The sequence below is a fragment of the Gobius niger genome (assembly GCF_951799975.1).
Source record: "Gobius niger genome assembly, chromosome: 21".
In the NCBI taxonomy this organism is placed as follows: Eukaryota; Metazoa; Chordata; class Actinopteri; order Gobiiformes; family Gobiidae; genus Gobius; species Gobius niger.
The window spans coordinates 28,420,725-28,438,565 of NC_136872.1; the positions used below are offsets into that span (position 1 = coordinate 28,420,725).

At 45.2% G+C, this 17,841-nt stretch overlaps 1 protein-coding gene across 1 annotated transcript; it reads left to right on the top strand.

The window, feature by feature from the left end:
- Positions 1-984: 984 nt before the first annotated feature.
- On the top strand, positions 985-17,477 carry znhit1 (zinc finger, HIT-type containing 1). The gene is made up of 6 exons (XM_079580499.1): positions 985-1,016; positions 4,012-4,109; positions 4,248-4,323; positions 6,451-6,530; positions 6,758-6,927; positions 17,430-17,477. Exons 1-6 carry the CDS (start codon positions 992-994, stop codon positions 17,449-17,451), a joined length of 471 nt encoding a protein of 156 aa, XP_079436625.1. The 5' UTR covers positions 985-991; the 3' UTR covers positions 17,452-17,477.
- The last annotated feature ends 364 nt before the right edge of the window (positions 17,478-17,841 follow it).

Consider the following 17,841-nt stretch of genomic DNA (forward strand, 5'->3'; position numbering starts at 1 on the left):
ATAAAAATATCACTTTGACTAAAATTAAGACTAAATATTTTAGTCGACCCGGGCTGCCTGAGGGCGCCCCCTGCTGGAGCCTCAGTGACACTTTGTTAATCCATAACTGTCTCCTGCAGAGTTACTTTCATCCACATGTCCTCATTTTAGTCAAAGTCTTTGTTTCTGGGGCTAAAATCTGACTAAAAACGAAAAGAAGAAACTAAAATGATCCAAACTCCAGTGAGGGTTTGAAAAGACCCGGATCATTCAGGGGTTTCCCAAAGGGGGGGCCACAGGGTGAACCTACTTTAGTGTCGCTTATGGTTAAAACCATTCATTCTCAATGGCAAATATGGATGCAGTACACTTTTTGGCCACTGGGGTCAAATTGGGGGCGCTGTTTCACTCCTTTCGCACAGTTAAAGGGGGGGTATTCTGCAAAATGTACTTTTTCCAGCTTTCCATCCTGTTATTCTGTCACTCCCTCATTAAAAACATGGCTGAAGTGTTGCCTTGGCACATTCACCTATTTTTTTTATCAAATTTTTGTCATTTTTTGTCATATTTTTCACATTTTTAATTATTTTTTTGTCACATTTTTTTCAAAGTTTTTAATACAATTTTTGTCATTTTTTTTCCACATTTTTGTCAAATTTTTCATCAATTTTTTTATTTTTATTTTTTTTAATTTTTATTACATTTTTGTCACATTTTTTCGTCACATTTTTGTCACATTTCCATCATTATTTTTCGTCTCAGTTTTGTTTTTTTTGTTGCTTTTTTCCAGAAGCTTTTGGATTGGGGTAAAGCCAAACTGGAGAAAATGTGCTCGGTTCAGGCGGGAGTTAAGGGGTTACTTCTAGGATAAGAACCTTTGGCAGCTGTTTCTTCCACTGAAACTGGAGAATGCGCTCGGTGGAGGCGGGGGTTAGGAGGTTAGTGTGTTGTAGTTGCGCACGCCCTCCTGTAGGCGGCGGTGCGCGGGCTTTAACGCCACAGAAGAAGAGTCATGGTGCTGGAGAAGAAAGGCTCCGGTGAGTTTCATTCATCATTTACTTAAAATCATCTAAAACCTCATTAGAAACGTCATTAAACACTTTATTAACGAAGCGTCCGCGCCTCGTGCGTGACGTGACGCCGCTGACGCAGATCCCGGAAGTGCAGTAACGTGTGTTTCTCCTGGATCCCGAACCTCCGTCAGAAACGCGCGTGTTCTCGGGTCCCGCGGGTCTGGTCTCGGTCTGACCCGGTTTAAGGCTCAGGATCTGGGTCTGATAAAGTCACAGAGTCGGTCCGCTCAGTTCGGCTGGAGAGGATCAGAGGCAGACTCAGAACCGGAGGATAAACGAGGATAAACGGGAGGATAAACGCGAGGAAAGCGAAGCAGGAGCGGGAGGTTCAGTCCGAGCCTTTAAGGGCGTGAATGTTTGTTAAATCTCTGATCGTTTTCGTTTGAGTGACTTAAATCTGCTGTATTTTCTGTTCAGTCTTTAATGTTTTAAGGCGAGACACTGCAGGTGAACAGGGAAAAATATTTACAGATATCAATATGAAGCTTTTGCTGTAGATCAGTGGCATAAATGTGAGAAAAAAATACATGGCAAGTTTTCTGTCATTGTATCTTTTCATATCAGAACAAGGTGTTTTATGCCTAAAAATGCCCCAAATTTCCATCTTTTCGGCGACGAAATCTGAATAATGGACAGAGCTACATTCAAATGTATGGTTTCATTTTATTGATAAATGAGTCACCAAGACTTTTTCAGAGCGGATTTAGGATTTCTTAGTTTTAAAATAAGCTGTTTTTTAGTGAAAAAATTTGTAAAAAAATAATTTTCGCCTTATTTTTTGACATTAAACTCAATAAACGGGGTCACACTGCAAAAAGTGAATATCAAGCATTGGCTTAAATGACTTGAATTGAGGAAATGTTTCTTGTTTTGAGCGGTTTTCACTCATTTAGACACTTTTCCTGATCGGACCGAGTTTGCTTTGCTTGTTTGAGGACATTTCAGACCAGTTCTAGGGTAAATCTCGCTGGAAATAAGAAAGTAAAATTGCCAATGAGATAAGACCGATTTTCTTTCCCCATTGGCAAAGAAAATGACCTGAAATAAGGACGAAATGTATCGAAACGAGTCAGAAACATCTCAGAACAAGTGAAATAATCCAGGACAAACGCCCAACAACTTCTTAACCAGTCACAACAACTAAAATGTGGATTATTGTGCTCAAATTGAGATGTTTATACTGATCTAGTTCATTACTTTTTGCAGTGTAGGGATTAAATAATAAAAAATCCCTCTGAAAAAATCTTCCAAATATTGTTCAGTCCAAGGCTGGAAAATGTGACGTCTTTAGGTCCGACTGACGTGGACATAGTGTCGCCACAATGACAGAAACATGTGTTTGGAGAAAAAGGCCTTGAAATTGTGTTCTCCCATATAAGTCTATGGGGGAACATTGAATCAGCGCAATATTTAAACATGTCACTGTGAAGATTTGGCATATTTTCTGTTGTGAAAACTTATATGTTCAGAGACAGATTTGTCCCAAAACCTGAAAACTGAAAAAAATTGAGTTTTGCCTGTAGTGTCTCCCCTTAAGTAAATAAACGTCTGGAGCCTGGTGCAGTGCTGCCCTCTGCCGGCGGTTTGGCTGTATTACAATAACAGTGGCTTCAGGATCATTCCTCAGTTTGATGGACCCGTTTATAAACTATAAACTGCGTGTTATTCATGATCCTAAAGTAAATGTGTGTAAAGTCCTGAGTGAAAGGATTCAGAGTCTGAACCCCTTAAACTCACGCCTGCAGAGCGATGAACGAGCAGCAGAACGGGGAGGAAAAACACGCAGGTCTGAGCTTTCAAATGAGTCACTGCTCTGGCCTAGAGGCTGCAACAAGCTTTTAGATTCAGGCTCATGTTTCACTTAAACAAATGTAAAGTGGAGCTTTTTATTTACTCAATTTTAACGCAATGTTCAAGAAACAGTGATGGGACAATGTTAAAGGAACAGGCCAGCCTTTTTCCACACTGAGATATGTTCTTACCTGAGCTGTGACGAGTTCTTTAGGACCTGTCTGATCTTCAGTCACGTAAACACAGCGCAGACGGCGTTAGCATTTAGCCTCTCCCTCTCTCCTCTATAGCTCCAAAACAGGTCAAGATAGAAGCTACCAAGCTCTTCCACGTTTTCACTATTTAAATATGGTTACGTGAAGTGTTCCACTACAAAGTATAATTACACACAATTAAACAATGTGGATTTTCTAAGCGGATAAAAGGGGGACTATATTGTAAGGCGTAATAATACGGATGCCAAATTACAAAAACGAAAAAATGACGAAAAAATGACAAAAAAATGACAAAAAAATGACAAAAAAACAGACAAAAAAATTACAAAAAATGACCAAAAAAATGACAAAAAAATGACAAAAACACGACAAAATGACAAAAAAATGACAAAAAAATGACAAAAAAATGACAAAAAAAATGACAAAAAACGGAAAAAAAATGACAAAAAAATGACAAAAACACAAGTTTGAAATCCGTGCAGTAATCTTCACTCTAATCTTCACTTTACTGCGCGGATGCCAAACTACTCCTGGTATTATTACGTCTTACAATATAGTTCCCCCTTTTATCCGCTTAGAAAATCCACATTGTTTAATTGTGTGTAATTATACTTTGTAGTGGAACACTTCACGTAACCATATTTAAATAGGGGAAACGTGGAAGAGCTTGGTAGCTTCTATCTTGACCTGTTTTGGAGCTATAGAGGAGAGAGGGAGAGGCTAAATGCTAACGCCGTCTGCGCTGTGTTTACGTGACTGAAGATCAGACAGGTCCTAAAGAACTCGTCACAGCTCAGGTAAGAACATATCTCAGTGTGGAAAAACACTGGCCTGTTCCTTTAAGTATCGCACGTCTCTGAAGCTCCTCCTCCTGAACCTCCTGCTCCTCCCACACCTCCTCTCTGCCTCTCTCTGATTGGCTCTTTCCTCTGCCTCTCTCTGATTGGCTGCAGCTCGTGTGGAGGCGGGGCAGAGGCGGGTTCTGGACGATGCCACGAGACAAAGACGACTGACCCGCCAGCTGGAGGCGCTAGAGAGAGACAACTTCCAGGTCTGAGTCTCTATGTGCTCATTATTATTCACCATCCACGAACCTCTGCTCTGATCATGTCACATACATGTCACATACATGTTACATACATGTTACATACATGTTACGTGTATGTTCTGAACCCCGGTCTCTCCTCAGGACGACCCTCTGTCCTCACTCCCGCCTCCTGGACCCACAGCTCGACTCCCGGCCTTCAGCGAGAGCGAGGAGCCAGGTGAGTGCCGGCGCAGCGAGGGGGCGGGGCTTATGAACACATGACCCTGACATGACCTACGGCGAGGGGGCGGGGCTTATGAACACATGACACTGAAATGACCTGTGGCGAGGGGGGCGGGGCTTATGAACACATGACCCTGACATGACCTACGGCGAGGGGGCGGGGCTTATGAACACATGACACTGAAATGACCTGTGGCGAGGGGGGCGGGGCTTATGAACACATGACACTGAAATGACCTGTGGCGAGGGGGGCGGGGCTTATGAACACATGACACTGAAATGACCTACGGCGAGGGGGTGGGGCTTATGAACACATGACCCTGAAATGACCTGTGGCGAGGGGGGCGGGGCTTATGAACACATGACACTGAAATGACCTACGGCGAGGGGGCGGGGCTTATGAACACATGACCCTGAAATGACCTGTGGCGAGGGGGGCGGGGCTTATGAACACATGACCCTGAAATGACCTGTGGCGAGGGGGGCGGGGCTTATGAACACATGACCCTGAAATGACCTGTGGCGAGGGGGGCGGGGCTTATGAACACATGACACTGAAATGACCTACGGCGAGGGGGCGGGGCTTATGAACACATGACCCTGAAATGACCTGTGGCGAGGGGGGCGGGGCTTATGAACACATGACCCTGAAATGACCTGTGGCGAGGGGGCGGGGCTTATGAACACATGACCCTGAAATGACCTGTGGCGAGGGGGGCGGGGCTTATGAACACATGACCCTGAAATGACCTGTGGCGAGGGGGGCGGGGCTTATGAACACATGACCCTGACATGACCTGTGGCGAGAGGGGCGGGGCTTATGAACACATGACCCTGAAATGACCTGTGGCGAGGGGGGCGGGGCTTATGAACACATGACCCTGAAATGACCTGTGGCGAGGGGGCGGGGCTTATGAACACATGACCCTGACATGACCTGTGGCGAGGGGGCGGGGCTTATGAACACATGACCCTGAAATGACCTACGGCGAGGGGGGCGGGGCTTATGAACACATGACCCTGACATGACCTGTGGCGAGGGGGCGGGGCTTATGAACACATGACCCTGAAATGACCTACGGCGAGGGGGCGGGGCTTATGAACACATGACCCTGACATGACCTGTGGCGAGGGGGGCGGGGCTTATGAACACATGACCCTGACAGGACCTGTGGCGAGGGGGGCGGGGCTTATGAACACATGACCCTGAAATGACCTGTGGCGAGGGGGCGGGGCTTATGAACACATGACCCTGAAATGACCTGTGGCGAGGGGGCGGGGCTTATGAACACATGACCCTGACATGACCTACGGCGAGAGGGGCGGGGCTTATGAACACATGACCCTGACATGACCTACGGCGAGAGGGGCGGGGCTTATGAACACATGACCCTGACATGACCTACGGCGAGAGGGGCGGGGCTTATCCGCACACATGACCCTGACATGACCTGTGGCGAGGGGGCGGGGCTTATGAACACATGACCCTGACATGACCTGTGGCGAGGGGGCGGGGCTTATGAACACATGACCCTGAAATGACCTACGGCGAGGGGGGCGGGGCTTATGAACACATGACCCTGAAATGACCTGTGGCGAGGGGGGCGGGGCTTATGAACACATGACCCTGAAATGACCTACGGCGAGAGGGGCGGGGCTTATGAACACATGACCCTGACATGACCTACGGCGAGAGGGGCGGGGCTTATCCGCACACATGACCCTGACATGACCTACGGCGAGGGGGCGGGGCTTATGAACACATGACACTGACATGACCTGTGGTGAGGGGGGCGGGGCTTATGAACACATGACCCTGACATGACCTGTGGCGAGGGGGCGGGGCTTATGAACACATGACACTGACATGACCTGTGGTGAGGGGGGCGGGGCTTATGAACACATGACCCTGACATGACCTGTGGCGAGGGGGCGGGGCTTATGAACACATGACCCTGAAATGACCTGTGGCGAGGGGGGCGGGGCTTATGAACACATGACCCTGACATGACCTGTGGCGAGGGGGCGGGGCTTATGAACACATGACACTGACATGACCTGTGGCGAGGGGGGCGGGGCTTATGAACACATGACCCTGAAATGACCTGTCTTTGTTTTACAGAAAAGAAACGTCGTAAAACCCGTGGAGATCATTTCAAACAGCGCTTCAGGAAGAACTTCACTGCCCTGCTGGAGGAGGAGGTAACAGCGCCCCCTTCAGGCCTGTGTGTAACAGCGCCCCCTTCAGGCCTGTGTGTGTGTGTAACAGCGCCCCCTTCAGGCCTGTGTGTGTAACAGCGCCCCCTTCAGGCCTGTGTGTGTAACAGCGCCCCCTTCAGGCCTGTGTGTAACAGCGCCCCCTTCAGGCCTGTGTGTGTAACAGCGCCCCCTTCAGGCCTGTGTGTGTAACAGTCTCTGTGTGTTTACAGAACCTGTCGGACAGGGCGGAGCCTAACTACCTGTCTGCCGCGGCCCCGCCCTCGCCCCTCCCCCCTCGCTCCTTCTGCTGCGTCTGTGGATTCCCCTCACACTACACCTGCACCACCTGCGGGGGGCGCTACTGCTCCACCAGGTGCTTGGTCACGCACAGAGAGACCAGGTAACGTTACAGCGCCCCCTCGTGGAGAGACCAGGTCATATTATTATTATTACAGCGCCCCCTCATGGAGAGACCGGGTCATATTATTATTATTACAGCGCCCCCTCATGGAGAGACCGGGTCATATTATTATTATTACAGCGCCTCCTCATGGAGAGACCAGGTCATATTATTATTATTACAGCGCCTCCTCATGGAGAGACCAGGTCATATTATTATTATTACAGCGCCCCCTCATGGAGAGACCAGGTCATATTATTATTATTACAGCGCCCCCTCATGGAGAGACCAGGTCATATTATTATTATTACAGCGCCTCCTCATGGAGAGACCAGGTCATATTATTATTACAGCGCCTCCTCATGGAGAGACCGGGTCATATTATTATTATTACAGCGCCCCCTCATGGAGAGACCAGGTCATATTATTATTATTACAGCGCCTCCTCATGGAGAGACCAGGTCATATTATTATTATTACAGCGCCTCCTCATGGAGAGACCAGGTCATATTATTATTATTACAGCGCCCCCTCATGGAGAGACCAGGTCATATTATTATTATTACAGCGCCTCCTCATGGAGAGACCAGGTCATATTATTATTATTACAGCGCCTCCTCATGGAGAGACCAGGTCATATTATTATTATTATTACAGCGCCCCCTCATGGAGAGACCAGGTCATATTATTATTATTACAGCGCCTCCTCATGGAGAGACCAGGTCATATTATTATTATTACAGCGCCCCCTCATGGAGAGACCAGGTCATATTATTATTATTACAGCGCCTCCTCATGGAGAGACCAGGTCATATTATTATTATTACAGCGCCTCCTCATGGAGAGACCGGGTCATATTATTATTATTACAGCGCCCCCTCATGGAGAGACCGGGTCATATTATTATTATTACAGCGCCCCCTCATGGAGAGACCAGGTCATATTATTATTATTACAGCGCCCCCTCATGGAGAGACCGGGTCATATTATTATTATTACAGCGCCCCCTCATGGAGAGACCAGGTCATATTATTATTATTACAGCGCCCCCTCATGGAGAGACCGGGTCATATTATTATTATTACAGCGCCCCCTCATGGAGAGACCGGGTCATATTATTATTACAGCGCCTCCTCATGGAGAGACCAGGTCATATTATTATTATTACAGCGCCCCCTCATGGAGAGACCAGGTCATATTATTATTATTACAGCGCCTCCTCATGGAGAGACCAGGTCATATTATTATTATTACAGCGCCTCCTCATGGAGAGACCAGGTCATATTATTATTATTACAGCGCCTCCTCATGGAGAGACCAGGTCATATTATTATTACAGCGCCTCCTCATGGAGAGACCAGGTCATATTATTATTATTACAGCGCCTCCTCATGGAGAGACCAGGTCATGTTATTATTATTACAGCGCCCCCTCATGGAGAGACCAGGTCATATTATTATTATTACAGCGCCCCCTCATGGAGAGACCAGGTCATATTATTATTATTACAGCGCCTCCTCATGGAGAGACCGGGTCATATTATTATTATTACAGCGCCCCCTCATGGAGAGACCAGGTCATATTATTATTATTACAGCGCCCCCTCATGGAGAGACCAGGTCATATTATTATTATTACAGCGCCCCCTCATGGAGAGACCAGGTCATATTATTATTATTACAGCGCCCCCTCATGGAGAGACCAGGTCATATTATTATTATTACAGCGCCTCCTCATGGAGAGACCAGGTCATATTATTATTATTACAGCGCCCCCTCATGGAGAGACCAGGTCATATTATTATTATTACAGCGCCCCCTCATGGAGAGACCAGGTCATATTATTATTATTACAGCGCCTCCTCATGGAGAGACCAGGTCATATTATTATTATTATTACAGCGCCCCCTCATGGAGAGACCAGGTCATATTATTATTATTACAGCGCCTCCTCATGGAGAGACCAGGTCATATTATTATTATTACAGCGCCTCCTCATGGAGAGACCAGGTCATATTATTATTATTACAGCGCCTCCTCATGGAGAGACCAGGTCATATTATTATTATTACAGCGCCCCCTCATGGAGAGACCGGGTCATATTATTATTATTACAGCGCCTCCTCATGGAGAGACCAGGTCATATTATTATTACAGCGCCTCCTCATGGAGAGACCGGGTCATATTATTATTATTACAGCGCCCCCTCATGGAGAGACCGGGTCATATTATTATTATTACAGCGCCCCCTCATGGAGAGACCAGGTCATATTATTATTATTACAGCGCCCCCTCATGGAGAGACCAGGTCATATTATTATTATTACAGCGCCTCCTCATGGAGAGACCAGGTCATATTATTATTATTACAGCGCCCCCTCATGGAGAGACCGGGTCATATTATTATTATTACAGCGCCTCCTCATGGAGAGACCAGGTCATATTATTATTACAGCGCCCCCTCATGGAGAGACCAGGTCATATTATTATTATTACAGCGCCTCCTCATGGAGAGACCAGGTCATATTATTATTATTACAGCGCCTCCTCATGGAGAGACCAGGTCATATTATTATTATTACAGCGCCTCCTCATGGAGAGACCAGGTCATATTATTATTATTACAGCGCCTCCTCATGGAGAGACCAGGTCATATTATTATTATTACAGCGCCCCCTCATGGAGAGACCAAGTCATATTATTATTACAGCACCCCCTCATGGAGAGACCGGGTCATATTATTATTATTACAGCGCCTCCTCATGGAGAGACCAGGTCATATTATTATTATTACAGCGCCTCCTCATGGAGAGACCAGGTCATATTATTATTATTACAGCGCCCCCTCATGGAGAGACCAAGTCATATTATTATTACAGCACCCCCTCATGGAGAGACCAGGTCATATTATTATTATTACAGCGCCTCCTCATGGAGAGACCAGGTCATATTATTATTATTACAGCGCCTCCTCATGGAGAGACCAGGTCATATTATTATTATTACAGCGCCTCCTCATGGAGAGACCAGGTCATATTATTATTATTACAGCGCCTCCTCATGGAGAGACCAGGTCATATTATTATTATTACAGCGCCTCCTCATGGAGAGACCAGGTCATATTATTATTATTACAGCGCCTCCTCATGGAGAGACCAGGTCATATTATTATTATTACAGCGCCTCCTCATGGAGAGACCGAGTCATATTATTATTATTACAGCGCCTCCTCATGGAGAGACCAGGTCATATTATTATTATTACAGCGCCCCCTCATGGAGAGACCAGGTCATATTATTATTATTACAGCGCCCCCTCATGGAGAGACCAGGTCATATTATTATTATTACAGCGCCTCCTCATGGAGAGACCAGGTCATATTATTATTACAGCGCCCCCTCATGGAGAGACCAGGTCATATTATTATTATTACAGCGCCCCCTCATGGAGAGACCAGGTCATATTATTATTATTACAGCGCCTCCTCATGGAGAGACCAGGTCATATTATTATTATTACAGCGCCCCCTCATGGAGAGACCGGGTCATATTATTATTATTACAGCGCCCCCTCATGGAGAGACCAGGTCATATTATTATTATTACAGCGCCCCCTCATGGAGAGACCAGGTCATATTATTATTATTACAGCGCCTCCTCATGGAGAGACCAGGTCATATTATTATTATTACAGCGCCCCCTCATGGAGAGACCGGGTCATATTATTATTATTACAGCGCCCCCTCATGGAGAGACCAGGTCATATTATTATTATTACAGCGCCTCCTCATGGAGAGACCAGGTCATATTATTATTATTACAGCGCCCCCTCATGGAGAGACCAGGTCATATTATTATTATTATTACAGCGCCCCCTCATGGAGAGACCAGGTCATATTATTATTATTACAGCGCCCCCTCATGGAGACACCAGGTCATATTATTATTATTACAGCGCCCCCTCATGGAGAGACCAGGTCATATTATTATTATTACAGCGCCTCCTTATGGAGAGACCAGGTCATATTATTATTATTACAGCGCCTCCTCATGGAGAGACCAGGTCATATTATTATTATTACAGCGCCTCCTCATGGAGAGACCAGGTCATATTATTATTATTACAGCGCCCCCTCATGGAGAGACCAGGTCATATTATTATTACAGCGCCCCCTCATGGAGAGACCGGGTCATATTATTATTATTACAGCGCCCCCTCATGGACCAGGTCATATTATTATTATTACAGCGCCCCCTCATGGAGAGACCAGGTCATATTATTATTATTACAGCGCCCCCTCATGGAGAGACCGGGTCATATTATTATTATTACAGCGCCCCCTCATGGAGAGACCAGGTCATATTATTATTATTACAGCGCCCCCTCATGGAGAGACCAGGTCATATTATTATTATTACAGCGCCCCCTCATGGAGAGACCAGGTCATATTATTATTATTACAGCGCCCCCTCATGGAGAGACCAGGTCATATTATTATTATTACAGCGCCCCCTCATGGAGAGACCGGGTCATATTATTATTATTACAGCGCCCCCTCATGGAGAGACCAGGTCATATTATTATTATTACAGCGCCCCCTCATGGAGAGACCAGGTCATATTATTATTATTACAGCGCCTCCTCATGGAGAGACCAGGTCATATTATTATTATTACAGCGCCTCCTCATGGAGAGACCAGGTCATATTATTATTATTACAGCGCCTCCTCATGGAGAGACCAGGTCATATTATTATTATTACAGCGCCTCCTCATGGAGAGACCAGGTCATATTATTATTATTACAGCGCCCCCTCATGGAGAGACCAGGTCATGTTATTATTATTACAGCGCCTCCTCATGGAGAGACCAGGTCATATTATTATTATTACAGCGCCTCCTCATGGAGAGACCAGGTCATATTATTATTATTACAGCGCCTCCTCATGGAGAGACCAGGTCATATTATTATTATTACAGCGCCTCCTCATGGAGAGACCGGGTCATATTATTATTATTACAGCGCCCCCTCATGGAGAGACCAGGTCATATTATTATTACAGCCAGCGCCCCCTCATGGAGAGACCAGGTCATATTATTATTATTACAGCGCCCCCTCATGGAGAGACCAGGTCATATTATTATTATTACAGCGCCCCCTCATGGAGACACCAGGTCATATTATTATTATTACAGCGCCCCCTCATGGACCAGGTCATATTATTATTATTACAGCGCCCCCTCATGGAGAGACCAGGTCATATTATTATTATTACAGCGCCCCCTCATGGAGAGACCAGGTCATATTATTATTATTACAGCGCCTCCTCATGGAGAGACCAGGTCATATTATTATTATTACAGCGCCCCCTCATGGAGAGACCAGGTCATATTATTATTACAGCGCCCCCTCATGGAGAGACCAGGTCATATTATTATTATTACAGCGCCTCCTCATGGAGAGACCAGGTCATATTATTATTATTACAGCGCCTCCTCATGGAGAGACCAGGTCATATTATTATTATTACAGCGCCCCCTCATGGAGAGACCAGGTCATATTATTATTATTACAGCGCCTCCTCATGGAGAGACCAGGTCATATTATTATTATTACAGCGCCCCCTCATGGAGAGACCAGGTCATATTATTATTATTACAGCGCCTCCTCATGGAGAGACCAGGTCATATTATTATTATTACAGCGCCCCCTCATGGAGAGACCAGGTCATATTATTATTATTACAGCGCCTCCTCATGGAGAAACCAGGTCATATTATTATTATTACAGCGCCCCCTCATGGAGAGACCGGGTCATATTATTATTATTACAGCGCCCCCTCATGGAGAAACCAGGTCATATTATTATTATTACAGCGCCCCCTCATGGAGAGACCAGGTCATATTATTATTATTACAGCGCCCCCTCATGGAGAGACCGGGTCATATTATTATTATTACAGCGCCTCCTCATGGAGAGACCAGGTCATATTATTATTATTACAGCGCCTCCTCATGGAGAGACCAGGTCATATTATTATTATTACAGCGCCTCCTCATGGAGAGACCAGGTCATATTATTATTATTACAGCGCCCCCTCATGGAGAGACCAGGTCATATTATTATTATTACAGCGCCTCCTCATGGAGAGACCAGGTCATATTATTATTATTACAGCGCCTCCTCATGGAGAGACCGGGTCATATTATTATTATTACAGCGCCTCCTCATGGAGAGACCAGGTCATATTATTATTATTACAGCGCCCCCTCATGGAGAGACCAGGTCATATTATTATTATTACAGCGCCCCCTCATGGAGAGACCAGGTCATATTATTATTATTACAGCGCCTCCTCATGGAGAGACCAGGTCATATTATTATTATTACAGCGCCTCCTCATGGAGAGACCAGGTCATATTATTATTATTACAGCGCCCCCTCATGGAGAGACCAGGTCATATTATTATTATTACAGCGCCCCCTCATGGAGAGACCAGGTCATATTATTATTATTACAGCGCCCCCTCATGGAGAGACCAGGTCATATTATTATTATTACAGCGCCCCCTCATGGAGAGACCAGGTCATATTATTATTATTACAGCGCCCCCTCATGGAGAGACCAGGTCATATTATTATTATTACAGCGCCCCCTCATGGAGAGACCGGGTCATATTATTATTACAGCGCCTCCTCATGGAGAGACCAGGTCATATTATTATTATTACAGCGCCCCCTCATGGAGAGACCGGGTCATATTATTATTATTACAGCGCCCCCTCATGGAGACACCAGGTCATATTATTATTATTACAGCGCCTCCTCATGGAGAGACCAGGTCATATTATTATTATTACAGCGCCCCCTCATGGAGAGACCAGGTCATATTATTATTATTACAGCGCCCCCTCATGGAGAGACCAGGTCATATTATTATTATTACAGCGCCTCCTCATGGAGAGACCAGGTCATATTATTATTACAGCGCCTCCTCATGGAGAGACCAGGTCATATTATTATTATTACAGCGCCTCCTCATGGAGAGACCAGGTCATATTATTATTATTACAGCGCCCCCTCATGGACCAGGTCATATTATTATTATTACAGCGCCTCCTCATGGAGAGACCGGGTCATATTATTATTATTACAGCGCCTCCTCATGGAGAGACCAGGTCATATTATTATTATTACAGCGCCTCCTCATGGAGAGACCGGGTCATATTATTATTATTACAGCGCCTCCTCATGGAGAGACCAGGTCATATTATTATTATTACAGCGCCTCCTCATGGAGAGACCGGGTCATATTATTATTATTACAGCGCCCCCTCATGGAGAGACCGGGTCATATTATTATTATTACAGCGCCTCCTCATGGAGAGACCAGGTCATATTATTATTATTACAGCGCCCCCTCATGGAGAGACCGGGTCATATTATTATTATTACAGCGCCCCCTCATGGAGAGACCAGGTCATATTATTATTATTACAGCGCCCCCTCATGGAGAGACCAGGTCATATTATTATTATTACAGCGCCCCCTCATGGAGAGACCAGGTCATATTATTATTATTACAGCGCCCCCTCATGGAGAGACCAGGTCATATTATTATTATTACAGCGCCCCCTCATGGAGAGACCGGGTCATATTATTATTATTACAGCGCCTCCTCATGGAGAGACCAGGTCATATTATTATTATTACAGCGCCCCCTCATGGAGAGACCAGGTCATATTATTATTATTACAGCGCCTCCTCATGGAGACACCAGGTCATGTTATTATTATTACAGCGCCTCCTCATGGAGAGACCAGGTCATATTATTATTATTACAGCGCCCCCTCATGGAGAGACCAGGTCATATTATTATTATTACAGCGCCTCCTCATGGAGAGACCAGGTCATATTATTATTATTACAGCGCCTCCTCATGGAGAGACCAGGTCATATTATTATTATTACAGCGCCTCCTCATGGAGAGACCAGGTCATATTATTATTATTACAGCGCCCCCTCATGGAGACACCAGGTCATATTATTATTATTACAGCGCCTCCTCATGGAGAGACCAGGTCATATTATTATTATTACAGCGCCTCCTCATGGAGAGACCAGGTCATATTATTATTATTACAGCGCCTCCTCATGGAGAGACCAGGTCATATTATTATTATTACAGCGCCCCCTCATGGAGAGACCGAGTCATATTATTATTATTACAGCGCCTCCTCATGGAGAGACCAGGTCATATTATTATTATTATTACAGCGCCTCCTCATGGAGAGACCAGGTCATATTATTATTATTACAGCGCCTCCTCATGGAGAGACCAGGTCATATTATTATTATTACAGCGCCCCCTCATGGAGAGACCAGGTCATATTATTATTATTACAGCGCCTCCTCATGGAGAGACCAGGTCATATTATTATTATTACAGCGCCTCCTCATGGAGAGACCAGGTCATATTATTATTATTACAGCGCCCCCTCATGGAGAGACCAGGTCATATTATTATTATTACAGCGCCTCCTCATGGAGAGACCAGGTCATATTATTATTATTACAGCGCCCCCTCATGGAGAGACCAGGTCATATTATTATTATTACAGCGCCCCCTCATGGAGAGACCAGGTCATATTATTATTATTACAGCGCCTCCTCATGGAGAGACCAGGTCATATTATTATTATTACAGCGCCTCCTCATGGAGAGACCGGGTCATATTATTATTATTACAGCGCCTCCTCATGGAGAGACCGGGTCATATTATTATTATTACAGCGCCCCCTCATGGAGAGACCAGGTCATATTATTATTATTACAGCGCCTCCTCATGGAGAGACCAGGTCATATTATTATTATTACAGCGCCCCCTCATGGAGAGACCAGGTCATATTATTATTATTACAGCGCCTCCTCATGGAGAGACCAGGTCATGTTATTATTATTACAGCGCCCCCTCATGGAGAGACCAGGTCATGTTATTATTATTACAGCGCCCCCTCATGGAGAGACCGGGTCATATTATTATTATTACAGCGCCTCCTCATGGAGAGACCGGGTCATATTATTATTATTACAGCGCCTCCTCATGGAGAGACCGGGTCATATTATTATTATTACAGCGCCTCCTCATGGAGAGACCAGGTCATATTATTATTATTACAGCGCCTCCTCATGGAGAGACCGGGTCATATTATTATTATTACAGCGCCTCCTCATGGAGAGACCAGGTCATATTATTATTATTACAGCGCCTCCTCATGGAGAGACCAGGTCATATTATTATTATTACAGCGCCTCCTCATGGAGAGACCAGGTCATATTATTATTATTACAGCGCCCCCTCATGGAGAGACCGGGTCATATTATTATTATTACAGCGCCTCCTCATGGAGAGACCAGGTCATATTATTATTATTACAGCGCCTCCTCATGGAGAGACCAGGTCATATTATTATTATTACAGCGCCCCCTCATGGAGAGACCAGGTCATATTATTATTATTACAGCGCCCCCTCATGGAGAGACCAGGTCATATTATTATTATTACAGCGCCTCCTCATGGAGAGACCGGGTCATATTATTACAGCGCCTCCTCATGGAGAGACCAGGTCATATTATTATTATTACAGCGCCTCCTCATGGAGAGACCGGGTCATATTATTACAGCGCCCCCTCATGGAGAGACCAGGTCATATTATTATTATTACAGCGCCCCCTCATGGAGAGACCAGGTCATATTATTATTATTACAGCGCCCCCTCATGGAGAGACCAGGTCATATTATTATTATTACAGCGCCCCCTCATGGAGAGACCAGGTCATATTATTATTATTACAGCGCCCCCTCATGGAGAGACCAGGTCATATTATTATTATTACAGCGCCCCCTCATGGAGAGACCAGGTCATATTATTATTATTACAGCGCCTCCTCATGGAGAGACCAGGTCATGTTATTATTATTACAGCGCCCCCTCATGGAGAGACCAGGTCATGTTATTATTATTACAGCGCCCCCTCATGGAGAGACCGGGTCATATTATTATTATTACAGCGCCTCCTCATGGAGAGACCGGGTCATATTATTATTATTACAGCGCCTCCTCATGGAGAGACCAGGTCATATTATTATTATTACAGCGCCCCCTCATGGAGAGACCAGGTCATATTATTATTATTACAGCGCCCCCTCATGGAGAGACCGGGTCATATTATTATTATTACAGCGCCTCCTCATGGAGAGACCAGGTCATATTATTATTACAGCGCCCCCTCATGGAGAGACCGGGTCATATTATTATTATTACAGCGCCCCCTCATGGAGAGACCAGGTCATATTATTATTATTACAGCGCCTCCTCATGGAGAGACCGGGTCATATTATTATTATTACAGCGCCTCCTCATGGAGAGACCAGGTCATATTATTATTACAGCGCCTCCTCATGGAGAGACCGGGTAGTAACACGTTTCTTCTTCTGCTGCAGGTGTCTGAAGTGGACTCTGTGACCTCACGGCGCCCCCTGCTGGACGTCGCTTCATTGCTTTATTGTAAAGTTTTGTTTGTACATAAACATTTTGATGAAACTGTGAAATAAAGTCGATTTGTTTCTGTGAGGCAGGTTTTTGTCTCATTTTTAGTCCAGTTTTAACCAGACGAAAACGTTCCGGCTAAAATAACAATGTTTTAGAGCAGGGGTTCTCAACGTGGGGGTCGCCAGAGCATATAGATAATATATATTTTAATATTATTGTGTCGTAGCATAAATGCTCTTTTACCAGGGTGCCATTAATTGTTCTAAATTTAATTCATTTTTGTTTTTTGTTGAAGAGTTGTATTGTTTAACCTCTGAACTCCCGCCTGAACTGAGAGGATCTTTTTCCTCACGTCATCACATT